Genomic DNA, 14,915 nt, shown 5'->3' on the forward strand with positions numbered 1-14,915 from the left:
TTGTCATTTGCCTTCTGGTACCCATCGGTATTGAAGACATCAAGCATACTGGTCGACAAAGTATGCTTTCTCTCTCGGGTCACCCAGGCATGGATAAGAGCAAAAAAGAGGCAGGCAATCAGAGTAGTGCACCCATTCTGGACCTACATGTTCCTACTTTTTGCCAGACCCATGAGCAATCCACAAGATCTACCAATTGTACCACCACATCACTAATAAACAAGCCAGCAATCAACCCAGGAACCTAAGTTTTACTCGCCGTGTGCTGCTGAACTTGATATACTATTACTGGGTGGCAAACACAGAGGTGGTGCGGGGATCAGGAGGCAGAATGGGTGAGGCTAGGTCTTGTAGGGACAGGGTTGCGGGCATTAGTGACTTGCAGGTTTTGAATTTTGCGACCTTCCCATTGTTGCTGCCATCACATTGGTGGAGAGGATACTGTCGCTGGCGGAAGAGTACTTCCAGAATTTAAGGGAGGATTCTGGTAGAGGGCATGACACTGGAGGGGATTAAGGCAAAGTGGGGGGAAGAACCCGGGGGGGGGGGGGGTGTGTGTGTGGAGGTGAAACCTTGCAGAGGATGAATGCGACCGTTATATGCAAGGCTCAGTCTCATACAATTAAAGGGGGTCCATCAGGTACATTTAAGGGGCTACGAGGAGTTGGGTGACGGGTAAATGTGAGCAATGTGGTAGGGGCCCCATTGTTCTGGGCATGTCGTAAACGAGTAAACTCCTGGGGTTCCTTCAGCACCATGCCAGCGATCGTACAAGGGAATTGGAGCCTGGTCCCCTAAAATCAATTTTTGGGGTGTTGCACCTGCTGGAGCTGCAGACAGGTGCGGGGCATATGTCTTAGTCTTTGGCAAGCTTATTGCTCACAGGAGTGGGGGGTGGGGGGGGGTCTGTTGGTGTGGTCTCCATCCAGTGCCTCGGCATGGATGGGGGGGGGGGGGGGAAATCGCATGGAGTGTTTGTACCGTAGAAAATTAAATTCATGTTGAGAGGTGTGATTGGGAGCTTTTACATAAGATGGCACCAATTTGTCATGTATTTCAAAGAACTGACACCGTTAAAAGCTAGGATGGGTAGGGTGTTTGTTTTTGGAGTTGTGTATGTTTTGTATTTATACATTCAAAAAATGTTCAATAAAAATACTTTTTATGAAGTTTTACTTGCTGTCTTTTACCATTGTAACTTTTGATGCTATTTGCTTAATAGTAGGTAAGCTACATAATTGGAAAAACAGAAGATCTCTTCAGGCATGAAAGACAAGTGTCTCCTTTTGCATAATCACATTAGCATGTTCTGCAATTAAGGTTATCTGATCATTGCAGTTAGCCCCAATTTCAATACAAGAGTGACAAAGTTCAAGTGCTTTGTTGGGTATAAATTGCTTTGGGAAAGCTGGAGGTCAAGAAAGGAGCTATACAGGCAGCATGTGGTGCAGTGGTTAGCACTGGGACTGCAGTGCTGAGGGAATCCCGGCCCTGGGTCAAAGTCCATGTGGAGTTTGCACATTCTCTCCATGTATGCGTGGGTTTCACTCCCACAACCCAAAGATGTGCAGGTTAGGTGGATTAGCTAACTTTTTAACACTAAATTGCCCCTAAAATTGGAAAAAATGTAACTGGGTACTCTAAATTTATAAAAAAGAGCTATACAAATGCACCTTTTTCTTGTTTACTGAAGAGCTAGCAAGGGGGTTTCTGTCAGCAAAGATGGAAACTATAACATTAGACCAGACTGTGACTTTTAACAGGCTATTCTATCACTGATATATAATGTCACCATTATCCCAGGTGACCATAGGCTGCTTTCTTTCCCCTTTTGAGGAGGAAGAGCTGATTGGTGGTGATTTAACTTGAGGATCACAGCTTCGGTGAGCGGCAAGGGGCCTTCATGAATAATCTCAGCAGGTACAGGAATTGAATCTATGCTATGAAATGAAAATCGCTTATTGTCACAAGTAGGCTTCAAATTAAGTTACTGTGAAAAGCCCCTCATCGCAACATTCCGGCGCCTGTTCAGGGAGGCTGTTACGGGAATCGAACCGTGCTGCTGGCCTGCTTTCAAAGCCAGCGATTTAGCCCTGTGCTAAACAGCCCCGGCATTGCTCTGCATCAAAAACCGACTGAGCTAAACCAGACAAAGACAAAAATATATCTCAAGGTGCTTTACATGAGATGAAAAAGATAGAAGAGATAAAGATGTGCTGAGTCATGGTTCAATTGTGAGGGTGAAAGCTTGGTCATAATGATGGAGCTTGAGAAGTGGTTCGGAAAAGGCAATCTCCTAACTACAATACAACATGTTGGGTGTTAGAATTCTGATCATACTTGAGCATTCCTGATCTTATTAAAGTAGTGTCTGTGTTGAAAATCATCCATTTATTGTCCAGAAAGCTTGATAATGAACAGTGCACTATAAAGCGCTTTTCAGCACTGGAATAAGTACTTACATACAAACTAAATCCTAATTTACAACTACACATTCATCATTTGCATTTCAAAAGATGAAAATAACTGTACAAGTTTTAGTACAAAAGCAATCACATAATACAGCAACATGAAGTATTACAACAAAATATGAATGAAATTGGGCTGTTTGAATCCAGTCTGCGTACATCACTTCAAATACATAGAAAGATATGATAGAACCTCTCTTTCCACATTGCAAAACATTGCCATCAACTCTTCAATGAAGTCCCAATGTTTAGGAAGAGTAACTATCACAGTATGATTGCTGATACACCCAGTTATCTTTACAATCAAAACCTTTAATAAATTATTTTGCATTGCAACAACCATGCAAGCTAGATTGCTAGCTTTTTCAATAAATGGGAAAGTGAAAGTCAAGATGAAGCTTTAAATCTCCAACATGGACGAAGACGATATAAAAAAAATCATGTGCATAAGCACAAGTTTGTTCTTAAATTGTGTCCATTCCTCTCATCGAAGAGGAGAAACCCAGGCCCATGCCTCTCTGTGTGTGGGTTTGTGAACGTGCCATCTCATACTGAGCATCCAAGTTCCTGAATACTTCTTCCTGCTGCTTTAGAGTTTTGAAACTTTCATCAGGTTTTGGTATTGGGGTTCCTACCTCTTCCTCATCCTTCAAAATAAAATAAATTACAATAAAAACACATACAGATAATCAAGGCCTCCCACTGTGCTTTTAGTCACAAGTTGTGTAACCACAAGACAGACTTACCTTCAGATTATTGCAACATTTTTCAGCTGAGGACGCTGTGGGCCACAGACCCTTCATGGGCATTTTCATATTAATTCACAAGAACTTAGGAAGGGTAGGCCAATCAAGCCTGCTCTGGAATAAGATGAAGCCAAATCTCCTGCATCAACTCCACTTTCCCATGTTATCTACATAATCCCCAAATCTCCTTGGTGTCCAAAAATCTAATTGGTCTTGTCCCTGAATATAATTAGCAAATGAACACACAGTCCTCTGGTGTATAGAATTTCACTGAAATTCTCTGGGTGAAGATACTTCTCACCTCAGCTCGAAATGGTCAGCCCCGAGTTCTGGACTCTCCAGTCAGGAAAAACAGCCTCTCAGCATCCACGTGGTCATGACCCACAGAGATTTTTTTTAATGTTCCAATGAGAACACCTCTCATTATCCTAAACCTCAGAGATTATTAACCTATTCAACTCAAATATGACAATTTAGTTTACCTGTTCGTTTACAATAGGCCCAAAGGGCATTGTTGCTTCTTTCTCATTCTTCAATATCTAACTGACTGACTAGGTGAAAAGCCAGTTGTGATGAACTGTATAAAATGCCACTATTACTGCAAACAGCAGAACAGTGCAGCATTCAGAACAGGATCACAGTTAGTTCCTTATAAATAGACTAAAATATATTACTCAAGGGAATTTAAAATTATGCAAACTAGCCATAGAATCTGCATTCCCATGCTACAGAAGTTGCACAAATTGGTCTCAAAGTTTCAGGCAACAGCTTTAGCCATCCACCGCCAAATCTGGCTGTTGAAGTGAAGTTGTTCATTGCAAATTAAAACAGCCATTCAGGATGATCCATGAATGGAGTAATACAGAAATGTATTGTTTTGTCTTTTCGATAAAAGGTATAAATGTGAATTTTAAGAGACTTCCTGTTTACAGGTGAATTTTCCAATTGAAAATTTATACTCAAGGCATTTCGCAGGAGCACTATAAAAGAAAATATAACGGAGTTTGCACATTCTTCCCGTGTTTGCGTGGGGTTCGCCCCCACAACCTAAAAGATGTGCCGGCTAGGTGGATTAGCCACGCTAAATTGCCCCTTAATTGGGTACTCTAATTTTATAATTAAAAAAAAGAAAATATGACACGGAGGCATATACAGCAATAAGATAACCAAAAACTAGTTCAGGAGGTAGGTTTAAGGAATGTCCTAAAGGAGGAAAGTGAGGTATTACAGGGCGTAGCAATGTGTTGCCCTTAAAGGGACAATCTCTACAGGCAACCGAATGCCCAGCCATCAATTTGAAGCGATCTAAAGTCAGGGATGCTCAAGAGGCCAGAATGAGACGAGTTTAGATATTGCAAAGGCTTTAGATTATAAAACAGGGAGAGGAGTGGTTATGGATAGATTCGAAAACAAGATATGATCATTTAAAATTTCAATGCAGCTTGACCAGGAAGCCAACATTGGCTAGCAAGCGCAGGGATTTCATAGAATTTACAGTGCAGAAGGAGGCCATTCGGCCCATTGAGTCTGCACCAGCTCTTGGAAAGAGCACCCTACCCAAGGTCCACACCTCCATCCTATCCCCATAACCAAGTAACCCCACCCAACACTAAGGGCAATTTATCATGGCCAATCCACCTAACCTGCACATCTTTGGACTGTGGGAGGAAACCGGAGCACCCGGAGGAAACCCACGCACACACGGGGAGGATGTGCAGATTCCGCACAGACAGTGACCCAAGCCGGAATCTAACCTGGGACCCTGGAGCTGTGAAGCAATTGTGCTATCCACAATGCTACCGTGCTGCCCCTGGTAGGTGAACAGAATCTAATCTGGTGCAAGTTAAGAAATGGGCAGTAGAGCTTTTGATGACCTCCAGTTTAGGGGGAGTAGAATGTTGGCGACCAGCCAGAAATGCATTGGAATAATCAAGTGCAATGGTAACATAGAAGATTTCAGCATTGAATGAGCAGAGACATGGGCAATGTTAAGCAATGATAGAGGTGGAAATATGTAATCTTAATGATGGCACGAATATATGTGGTTGGAAGCTCATCTTGGGATCAAATATGATATCAAAAGGTTGTGAACGGGCAGTTTTAGTCTTAAAAGTGTTGTGAGGGAGAGGAAAAGAGTTGGTAGCTAGGGAACATAGTTTGGAGCGGGCACTGAAAACAATAGTTTCAGTCTTCATGATATTTAACTGGAGAAGATTATTGCTCATTCAATCCTGCATGTTGGGTAATCAGTGCAGCATGTAGTTAAAAAATAAGAGGGGGCCAAGGATAGATTCTTGGGAGATACTAGATGTGATGGTGCAGGAAAAGAAACCTTTACAACTAATAATCTGGATAGAATGAAGTGAGAGCTGCCCCACCCAGTTAGACGACAGCGAAGAGGCATTGGAGGAGGATGGTGTAGTCAACCAAGGCAAAAAGCTACAGATAGCTTGAGAAGGATGAGGAGGGATGGTTTACCTTAGTCAGTCACATGGGATGTAATTTATGGCTTTGAAGAGAGCCATTTTGTACATTGCCATGGGTGGAGACCTGACTGGAGATTCAAATGGAGTTCTGGGAAAGGTAGGCACAGTCTTGGAAGATGGCAACATGCTCCAGGACTTCAGAAAATGGATTAGAATACTTAGGTGGTTGTTTTTGATCGGCACACACATGGTGGGCCTTTTCTGTGCCGTAGACCTCTACGAATAATACAATTTAACTGTAAGGTAAATCCAATCCCTTTCTGCCCACCAAGGTGTAGCAATTCTCCCACTTGGTTCAATGGTGTTATTTATCACAAGTGTTCAAATAGCTATAACTCAAAAAACATCCATTGTAACAGGCAAATTTAATTTAATTCCAAGCATTAATGTTTTCCAGGAATCAACGTGCCATTTTATTCTCATCATAGCGATATATTTTTAAAATATCAAAGAAATAATAAATGTTCTACCATTACTATTCTTAACACAACTCACCTTGATGCCCATTAATTTTCGGAATTTAACATTTTGGTCCTTGTTACCAAAATTTAGCTTTTCCCATAATTCTGCAGTCTGCGACTTATCCTTGAATAGAACAGAAAATTTATGTGAAAAGCCACTGCAGATGCATCAAACTGACTTAAAGAAAAACAGCTCAAGTCAACGGCTCAATTTAACATCTTCAAGAAAGACTAAGAAGAATAGCTTGTTCGATAGAAAAATAGCAAAATTAAATAGATAACTCGATCATCTTGGTGCTGCTTATAATCAGTTTCTGATCAGGAGCATTTCATGGTTCTTGATGTTTACCATGATACTGTCGCAGCCTAAATCAAACTGCAGTTTGCTTGGTGCTGTAACACAGCCAATTTATTGGAACAATTTATCACAACTGACACAAGGTTAAACAATTGGATATTTGCACATAGATCCCTGATACTTGTAGTACTATTAAACTGCCACCGTATAAAATTTGCTTTTGTTCTTCCTGTCTCAGCACCATTGCGTTAGCTCCATGTTCTCTCAGATGCTGCCAGACCTGCTGAGATTGTCCAGCATTTTCTGTTTTTGTTTCAGATTCCAGCACCTGCAGTAATTTTCTTTTAAAGGTGGCAGCACTATTTAAAAAGCATTCAGCATAGTGGGCCTTATAAACAGAGGTATAAGTTGAAAATCAAGGAAATGCTAAAAAAATTATAAATCATTGGTTGTATCCCAGCTGCAAGAAAGGATGCCAAGACCTTGGAGGGGTGCATAGAAGATTTAATGGAATGGTAGTAAAGACGTCTGACTTTAATTACATGGCGAGACTGGAAAAGCATGTTTTTTCTCCATTAGCAGAGAAGGTAAAGAGGAGATTTAAAAGAAGAGTGTTCAAAGTAATGAAGGGTTTAGAGGGCAGCACGGTGGCGCAGTGGTCATCATTGGGACTTTGGCGCAAAGGACCTGGGTTTGAATCCTGGCCCTGGGTCACAGTTCGTGTGGAGTTTGCACATTCTCCCCGTGTCTGTGTGGGTTTCACCCCCACAACCCAAAGATGATGTGCAGGTTAGGTGGATTGGCCACGCTAAATTGCCCCTTAATTGGAAAAAAAAACAATTGGGTACTCTTAAAATTTTTTTATTTTTAAATGAAGATTTTTGCATCTGTTTTAGCTAAAGAAAATAAGTGACAGCCATTTGCTGTTTCATTCCTCAGGGCAATACTTTGAGCAAACAGAATCTAGCTGCCTGGTTTGTTTGGCAGTTAACGGTCAGTAACCATTAACTGGTGCATGTTCCTTGGCAATACCTCTACCAATCAGAGTCCACTTGCTAACCAATCAGCACACTCTTTACATCCAGTATAAATTTGTTGTTTCCCCAGACACAGGTATTCTTGCAATTATCCTGATGAGTGCAGGACAAAACGCTTTGACAAAATGTCCCTTTTTAGCAATACTCGAGATCAAAACTGAATACTTTTCCAGCGGATGTTGGAATCTGAAACCAAGAGAAAATGCTGGAAAATCTCAGCAGGTCTGGCAGCATCTGTAAGGAGAGAAAAGAGCTAACGTCAAGTCCCGATGACCCTTTGTCAAAGCTGACAATTTCTGGTATAAGCTCATCGTGTCCATACCAACACTCTGTATAGGAACCAATCAATGTCATTCCCCCACACTGTTCCGGTAGCCCTGTAGGTGTATTTCACTCAAGTGCCCATCCAATGTCTCCGCATCCAGCGCCCTTCCAGGGCATGGATTTCTGGTCATTACCAATTGCTAGGTTTAAAAAAAAAGGTTTTCCCTCGTATCTCCCGAGCTGCATTTCTTGCTCAAAACCGTAAATTTATGTCCACTAGTGCTTGTACCATCATCTAATAAGCATATGCCATGGTTAGCTTTGATATGCATGTCCAAATTAGGGTAATTAAATTGTTTTGTCGTGTGGCACAATGGCGCAGTGATTAGCACTGCTGCCGCACGGCTCCGAGGACCCGGGTTTGATCCCGACCCCGGGTCACTGTCCACGTGGAGTTTACACATTCTCCCAGTGTCTGCATGGGTCTCACCCCCACAACCCAAAAATGTGCAGGGTAGGTAGACTGGCCATGCTAAATTGCCCCTTAATTGGAAAAAAAAAGAATTGGGTACTGTAACAAAATAAAAGGGAACAAAATAATCCAGGTGAATGACGACTCGAGGGGCTGAATCTGTTTACATGTTTTCCTTCCTGACTTCTTATTTTGAAGTTGTATTTCATGCTCGTGCTTTCATTAATGCAACACCATTTTTAGCATATTTACATATCATTTTCTGGTGAAAGGTCATAGGTCTGAAATGTAATATTTTGTGCTGACCCGCTGTTTTACTGGCATTTTGTTTATATTTCAAGTGGACTTCTGTTTTTTTTCTCCACTTATCTAACTAGTTGCCACAGTATTCTGCATTGTAAAATATACAGACACCAGCATTGATCAACTGTTATTTTTGTCCACAGCTATTAAAAGCATACAACTGCACGATTTTACCTCTAGAAGAATAGAATTGAAAAGTAGGAAAGTTATGCTGAACCCATATTGTACCTTAGTTAGGTTAAATTCAAGAATACTGCAAGAAGTTCAGGTTCATTTAGAAACTCTGGAGATGTACGAAGATGATTTATATGGGTAATACCAGAAATGGGTGGGTATATATACCAGGGAAGGATTGACAGATTGTTTTTTTAGAGAAAAGAAACCCAAAAGCTGAGTGGAAACTCAATAGAATTCTTTAAAATGGTGTACGGTTTTGATAAAGAGTGGGTACAGAGCAAATATTTCCTCTTGTGGGGAAGAGCACAATTAGGTCACAAATACAAGACACCCAATAAGAAATCTAATATGGAATTCAGAAGTTTCCTCGCCCAAAGGATGTTAAGAATGCAGAACTTGCTTCAACTGCTCCTATCGGTAGCAAATCGTATAGACGCATTAAAGGGAAGCTGGACAAACATTTGAGGGAGATGGTTACAATGATAGAATGTGAGGGAGGAGACTCAAGTGACGCAAACACCGGCAAGAACTGGTTGAGCTGAATGACCTGTTTCCAAGCCTTATAAGACCATAAGATATAAGAGCAGTACTACGCAATTCAGCCCATCGAGTCTGCACCAGCCACAACCCTTCAACCCATTACTAATTAAAAATCTGTCAAACTCCTCCCTAAATTTACTCGCTGTCCCTTGTATCCACCACACTCTGGGGTTGTGAATTCCACAGATTCAAGACCCGTTGGGAGAATTAGCTTCTCCTCATCTCGGTTTTAAATTTGCTACCCTTTATCCTGAGACTATGACCTCGCGTTCTAGAATGCCCTACAAGAAGCATCCACTCCACATCTACTTTATCCATACCTTTTATCATCTTATACACCTCAATTTATTCTCCCCTCATTCTAAACACAACAGAGTATAGGCCTAAATTGATCAATCTCTCTTCACAAGCCAAATCCCTCATTGGATTGGATTTGTTTATTGTCACGTGTACAGAGGTAGTGAAAAGTATTTTTCTGCGAGCAGCTCAACAGATCATGAAGTACATGAGAAGAAAAGGGAATAAAAGATAATACATAATAGGGCAACACAACATATACAATGTAACTACATAAGCACTGGCATCGGATGAAGCATACAGGGTGTAGTGTTAATGAAATCAGTCCATAAGAGGGTCATTTAGGAGTCTGGTGACAGTGGGGAAGAAGCTGTTTTTGAGTCTGTTTGTGCATGTTCTCAAACTTCTGTATCTCCTGCCCGATGGAAGAAGTTGGAAGAGTGAGTAAGCCGGGTGGGCGGGATCTTTGATTATGCTGCCCGCTTTCCCCAGGCAGCGGGAGGTGTAGATGGAGTCAATGGATGGGAGGCAGGTTCGTGTGATGGACTGGGTGGTGTTCACGACTCTCTGAAGTTTCTTGCGGTCCTGGGCCGAGCAGTTGCCAGACCAGGCTGTGATGCAGCCCGATCGGATGCTTTCTATGGTGCATCTGTAAAAGTTGGTACGGGTTAATGTGGACATGCCAAATTTCCTTAGTTTCCTGAGGAAGTATAGGCGCTGTTGTGCTTTCTCGGTGGTAGCGTCGACGTGGGTGGACCAGGACAGATTTTTGGAGATGTGCACCCCTCGGAATTTGAAATTGCTAACCATCTCCACCTCAGCCCCGTTGATGCTGACAGGGGTGTGTACAGTACTTTGCTTCCTGAAGTCAATTACCAGCTCTTTAGTTTTGCTGGCAGGCATTGAGGGAGAGATTGTGTTCGCTACACCACTCCACTAGGTTCTCTATCTCCCTCCTGTATTCGGACTCATCGTTATTCGAGATCCGGCCCACTATGGTCGTATCGTCAGCAAACTTGTAGATGGAGTTGGAACCAAGTCTTGCCACGCAGTCGTGTGTGTACAGGGAGTAGAGTAGGGGGCTAAGTACGCAGCCTTGCGGGGCACCAGTGTTGAGGACTATTGTGGAGGAGGTGTTGTTGTTCATTCTTACTAATTGTGGTCTGTTGGTCAGAAAATCGAGGATCCAGTTGCAGAGTGGGGAGTCAGGTCCTAGGTTTTGGAGCTTTGATATGAGCTTGGCTGGGATTATGGTGTTGAAGGCGGAGCTGTAGTCAATAAATAGGAGTCTAATGTAGGAGTCCTTGTTTTCGAGATGCTCTAGGGATGAGTGTAGGGCCAGGGAAATGGTGTCTGATGTGGACCGGTTGCAGCGGTATGCAAATTGAAGTGGATCAAGGCGTTCTGGGATTATGGAGGTGATGCGCTTCATGATCAATCTAGTGAACCTCCTTTGAACTGCCTCCAATGCCACAACATCTTTCCTCAAATAAGGAGACCAAAACTGTGCACAATATTCCAGGTGTGGTCTCACCAATGCCTTGTACAGTTGCAACATTTCCTTACTGTTATACTCTATTCCTTTAGCTATAAATGCCAACATTCCATTTGCTTGATTACCTACTGTACCTGCATGCTAGGTTTCTGCGACTCATGCACAGGACACACGCATTCCTCTGCTCTGGAGCACCTGGAAGTCTCTCCCCATTTAGATAATAAGTTGCCGTCCCATGTTTCCAACCAAAATGGATGACCTCATACTTACCACTTTATTGTGCCACATATTGGCCCACTCACCTAACCCCTCTATATCCATTTGTACCATTCTTATTTGCTCATTGCAACTTACTGTCCCATCTATTTTAGTGTCACCTGCAGATTTGGCTGCAGAACCTTCTATCCCTGTATCCAAATCATTAAAATAGATTGTAAATAATCGGGATCCCTGGGACCGAACCCTGTGGCACCCCACTAGTTCCATCTTCCAATCCAGAAAAGGACCCATTTATCCAGACTCTCTGGTCTTCTGTTCATCAGCCAGTCATCTATCTAAGCTAATAAATTACACCTAACCCTGTGTGACCCAACCTTGTGTATTAACCTTCTGTCTGGCATCTTATCAAACATCTCCAGAAGTCCAGATATACATCTACAGGAACCCTAGTCAAACATGATTTACCCTTCAGAAAACCATGCTGACTCTGATGGATTAAGTTTTGACTTTCCAAATGTTCTTATATTACTTCCTTCATAATGGATTCTAACAATTTCCTAATAAATGTTAAGCTAATTGGTAGTAATTTCTTAAATTCTGCCTACCTCCTTTTTTGAACAAGGGCATTACGTTAGCATTTTCCTAATCCACTGGAACCTTTCCCCATGTCCAGGGAATTTTTGAATATAACTATTGGATCCATTATCTCCACTGCCACTTCCTTTAACACTCGAGGATGTTGGCCATCAGACCCTGGGGACTTCTCTGCCTTCAATCCTGATAGTTTGTTGAGTACTGTTTCCCTATTGATGCTGACTGTTTTGAGTTCCACCCTTTCTATTACCTCTGAATTACCCGTTCCTGCAGGGATGGTACTAGTGCCCCCCACTGTCAAAACTGAAACAAATATTGATTTCACATCTCAGCCAGTTGTGCGTTCCCCACTATTAACTCACTGGTTTCATCTTCCAAGGGATCAATATTCACTTCACTTTTATGTACTTATAGAAGCTTTTGCTATCCTTTTTGATATTTTGCGCTAGCTTTCTTTTGTAATTTACCATAGCTCTTTTTATTACTTAGTAATCCTTTGTTTATATTTGAAAGTTTCTGTCCCAGCTTACCACTGGCCTTTGCAACATGCCTTAATTTTTGTCTTTATATTGTCCATAACTTCCTTGTTTAGCCATGGATGTTCTTCACCCCGCTTACCGTTTTTCTTCCTCTCTGGATATATTTTAATTGTGAGGAATTGAGTATCTTCTCAAACAACTGCCACTGCTCATCAGCTTTCCTACCTTTTGACCTTTCTGCCCACTCTACTCGGGCCAAATCTGTTCTCATGCCTAAGTAATTACCTTTGTTTAATTTCAGAATGCTAGTGTGGGACTCCATTTTCTCACCCCCAAATTGAATTTTAAATTCTAGCATACTATGGTCACTATTCCCTCGAGAATCCTTAACTATGGAGGTAATCAATTAATGTTAATTATTACCTGTTGATCACTTTTGTACCACTTGCAAGCCTGAAGTTTTGTCTGTTTCTACCTCGAAGACGTTGATCTTCCCCGGTGAACAGCGACATGATACAAGACTACCCAATGTAAAGTTAAATCTGTTTTGAATAGAATTTGTATTTTGTGTATGAAGAGTAAATTCCCTCCTATTACGTAAATTACATTGACTGATTCAGGGTTAGACTAATCACAGAAGATGAAGGGAAGAAAAAACACTGGAATCGCTTAAAGAAAACCCAAGGGAATAGAAACCAATCAAAACATTTTCCACATTTATAGGGCAAAAATAATAAAAGGATGAAATAATCTTCCCCCGAGACAGTAGAAATTGTAACAGCAAATTTCTGGGAATAAAGAAGTCATCCTTAGGGGAGCTAGGTGAATGATGAAAGTAGGCATAAAGATTGAGAGAATGGATAGCGAATAGAAAACCCGAAAAAGTGTGCATAAAAACAAACTAAAATATTTGTATCAAAGTCTGAAATAACACAGACAAAGCAATGCAATGCAGCACTGTTGCACTCAGGAGAACATATATTCAAACTCACCCCTTCTTTCTTGCTCTGCCAGAGCAATTTGCGTTTCTTTTCTTGCTCTGCAAACTTCATTGGGTTGACAGCAGTTGGGTTGTAGTAACTTGGCACAGCTATACCAGTTTCAGCCAGTGCCTTTGCTTGGAGTGCTGCCATTTGTGCAGCCATTGCAATCTGAGGTGTAACTTGAGTACCGGATGCCAGGAGAGCAGCAACATTGAGAACCGATCCACTACTAACTGTTAATATCAGAAATATAATTATGTATATTTATTCAGACAAATTCAACGCTGAACAGCTCAAATGCCTGCATCTATCAAATAACGTTAACTGAATATGTTTAAGAGGGGGAGTCAGAGTGACTGCTCCCGAGATCAAGGCAGCATTTCACAACTTTTGCAGCACCAATCTGAATGTGACTCAAGAGGTGAAACTCTCCATTGGCTGGAGCCACACCTGATGCAAGAGATGAAGGCGGTTGCTGGAGACTTAAGTTCCAGGCCATTGCTGAAAGGATTTCTCACAACAGGGTCCTCCACCACACAATCCTCAGCTGCTTCATCAATGGCCCTTCCCATCACAAGATTAGAAGTGATATTTGCTGGTAATTTCACAAATAGGAACAGGAGTAGGCCATTCAGCTCATCGAGCCTGCTCTGCCATTCAATACAACTATTGATTGGACGCTTCCAAAGCTTTTTACCCACAATATCCCTATAACCCAAGTTATTGTTAATCAGAAATCTATCAATCTCTACCTTAAACATACTCAATGACAGAGCTTCCACTGCCCTCTGGGTAGAGAATTCCAAAGATTCAATTCCCTCTGTAGAAACTTCTCTTCATCCCAGTCCTAAGTAGCATCCCTTTATTTTGAAATTGTGCCCCCGGTTCTAAACTCCCCAACTAAGGGAAACATCTTACCAGCATCTACCCTGTCTATTCCTTTAAGTGTTTTGGCTTCAATGAGATCACCTCTCATTCTTCAAAACACTGAAGCATATAGGCCCAGTTTGCCCAATCGCTTTTCGTAAGACAGTCCCGCCATCCCCGGAACAAGTCTGGCAACCTTTGTTGCACTCCCTCTATGGCAATAATATTCTTCCTGAGGCAAGGGGGGCAAGACTGTACACAGTACACAAGATGTGGTTCAACTCTTATCATAACATGGGGCAATTCATCACAAAATAGGCCATATCTGGGCTTGGACTGAAAACTAGCTGACGATGTTCACACACTAGGAGGTAACCACACCAAAGGTACAGGACAAGAGTAGCTGGGTTACAGTCAGGGGAAAGAAAACAAACAGGCAGACAGTGCAGGGATCCCTCGTGGCCGTTCCCCTTCAAAACAAGTATACCCTTTTGGATGCTGTTTGGGGGGGGGGGGGGTGAATGACCTACCGGGGGGAAGGCCCTAGCGGCCAGGTCTCTGGCACGGAGTCTGGCTCTGGGGCTCAGAAGGTAAGAGGGGGGAGAATAGAAAAGCAATAGTAGTCGGAGTTTCAATGGTTAGGGAAATAGATAGGAGATTCTGTGGTCGCGAGCGAGACTCTCGGAAGGTATGTTGCCTCCCGGGTGCCAGGGCCAGGGATGTCTCGGA

At 42.2% G+C, this 14,915-nt stretch overlaps 1 protein-coding gene across 3 annotated transcripts in view; it reads right to left on the reverse strand.

Moving 5' to 3' along the window:
- Nucleotides 1-2,376: 2,376 nt before the first annotated feature.
- The window catches only part of rsrc2 (arginine/serine-rich coiled-coil 2), a 48,440-nt gene continuing 35,901 nt past the window's right edge, over nt 2,377-14,915 (reverse strand). For all 3 annotated transcript variants that reach the window (XM_072495517.1, XM_072495526.1, XM_072495508.1), the window contains 3 exons: nt 13,329-13,552; nt 6,196-6,285; nt 2,377-3,115 (listed from right to left, as the gene is read on the reverse strand). In XM_072495517.1, coding sequence (XP_072351618.1) covers nt 2,933-3,115; nt 6,196-6,285; nt 13,329-13,552 — 497 coding nt within the window. In that variant the 3' untranslated portion in view covers nt 2,377-2,932. The remainder of the gene's footprint in view (nt 3,116-6,195; nt 6,286-13,328; nt 13,553-14,915) is intronic.

Source organism: Scyliorhinus torazame, chromosome 1 (assembly GCF_047496885.1).
Source record: "Scyliorhinus torazame isolate Kashiwa2021f chromosome 1, sScyTor2.1, whole genome shotgun sequence".
Classification (NCBI taxonomy): domain Eukaryota; kingdom Metazoa; phylum Chordata; class Chondrichthyes; order Carcharhiniformes; family Scyliorhinidae; genus Scyliorhinus; species Scyliorhinus torazame.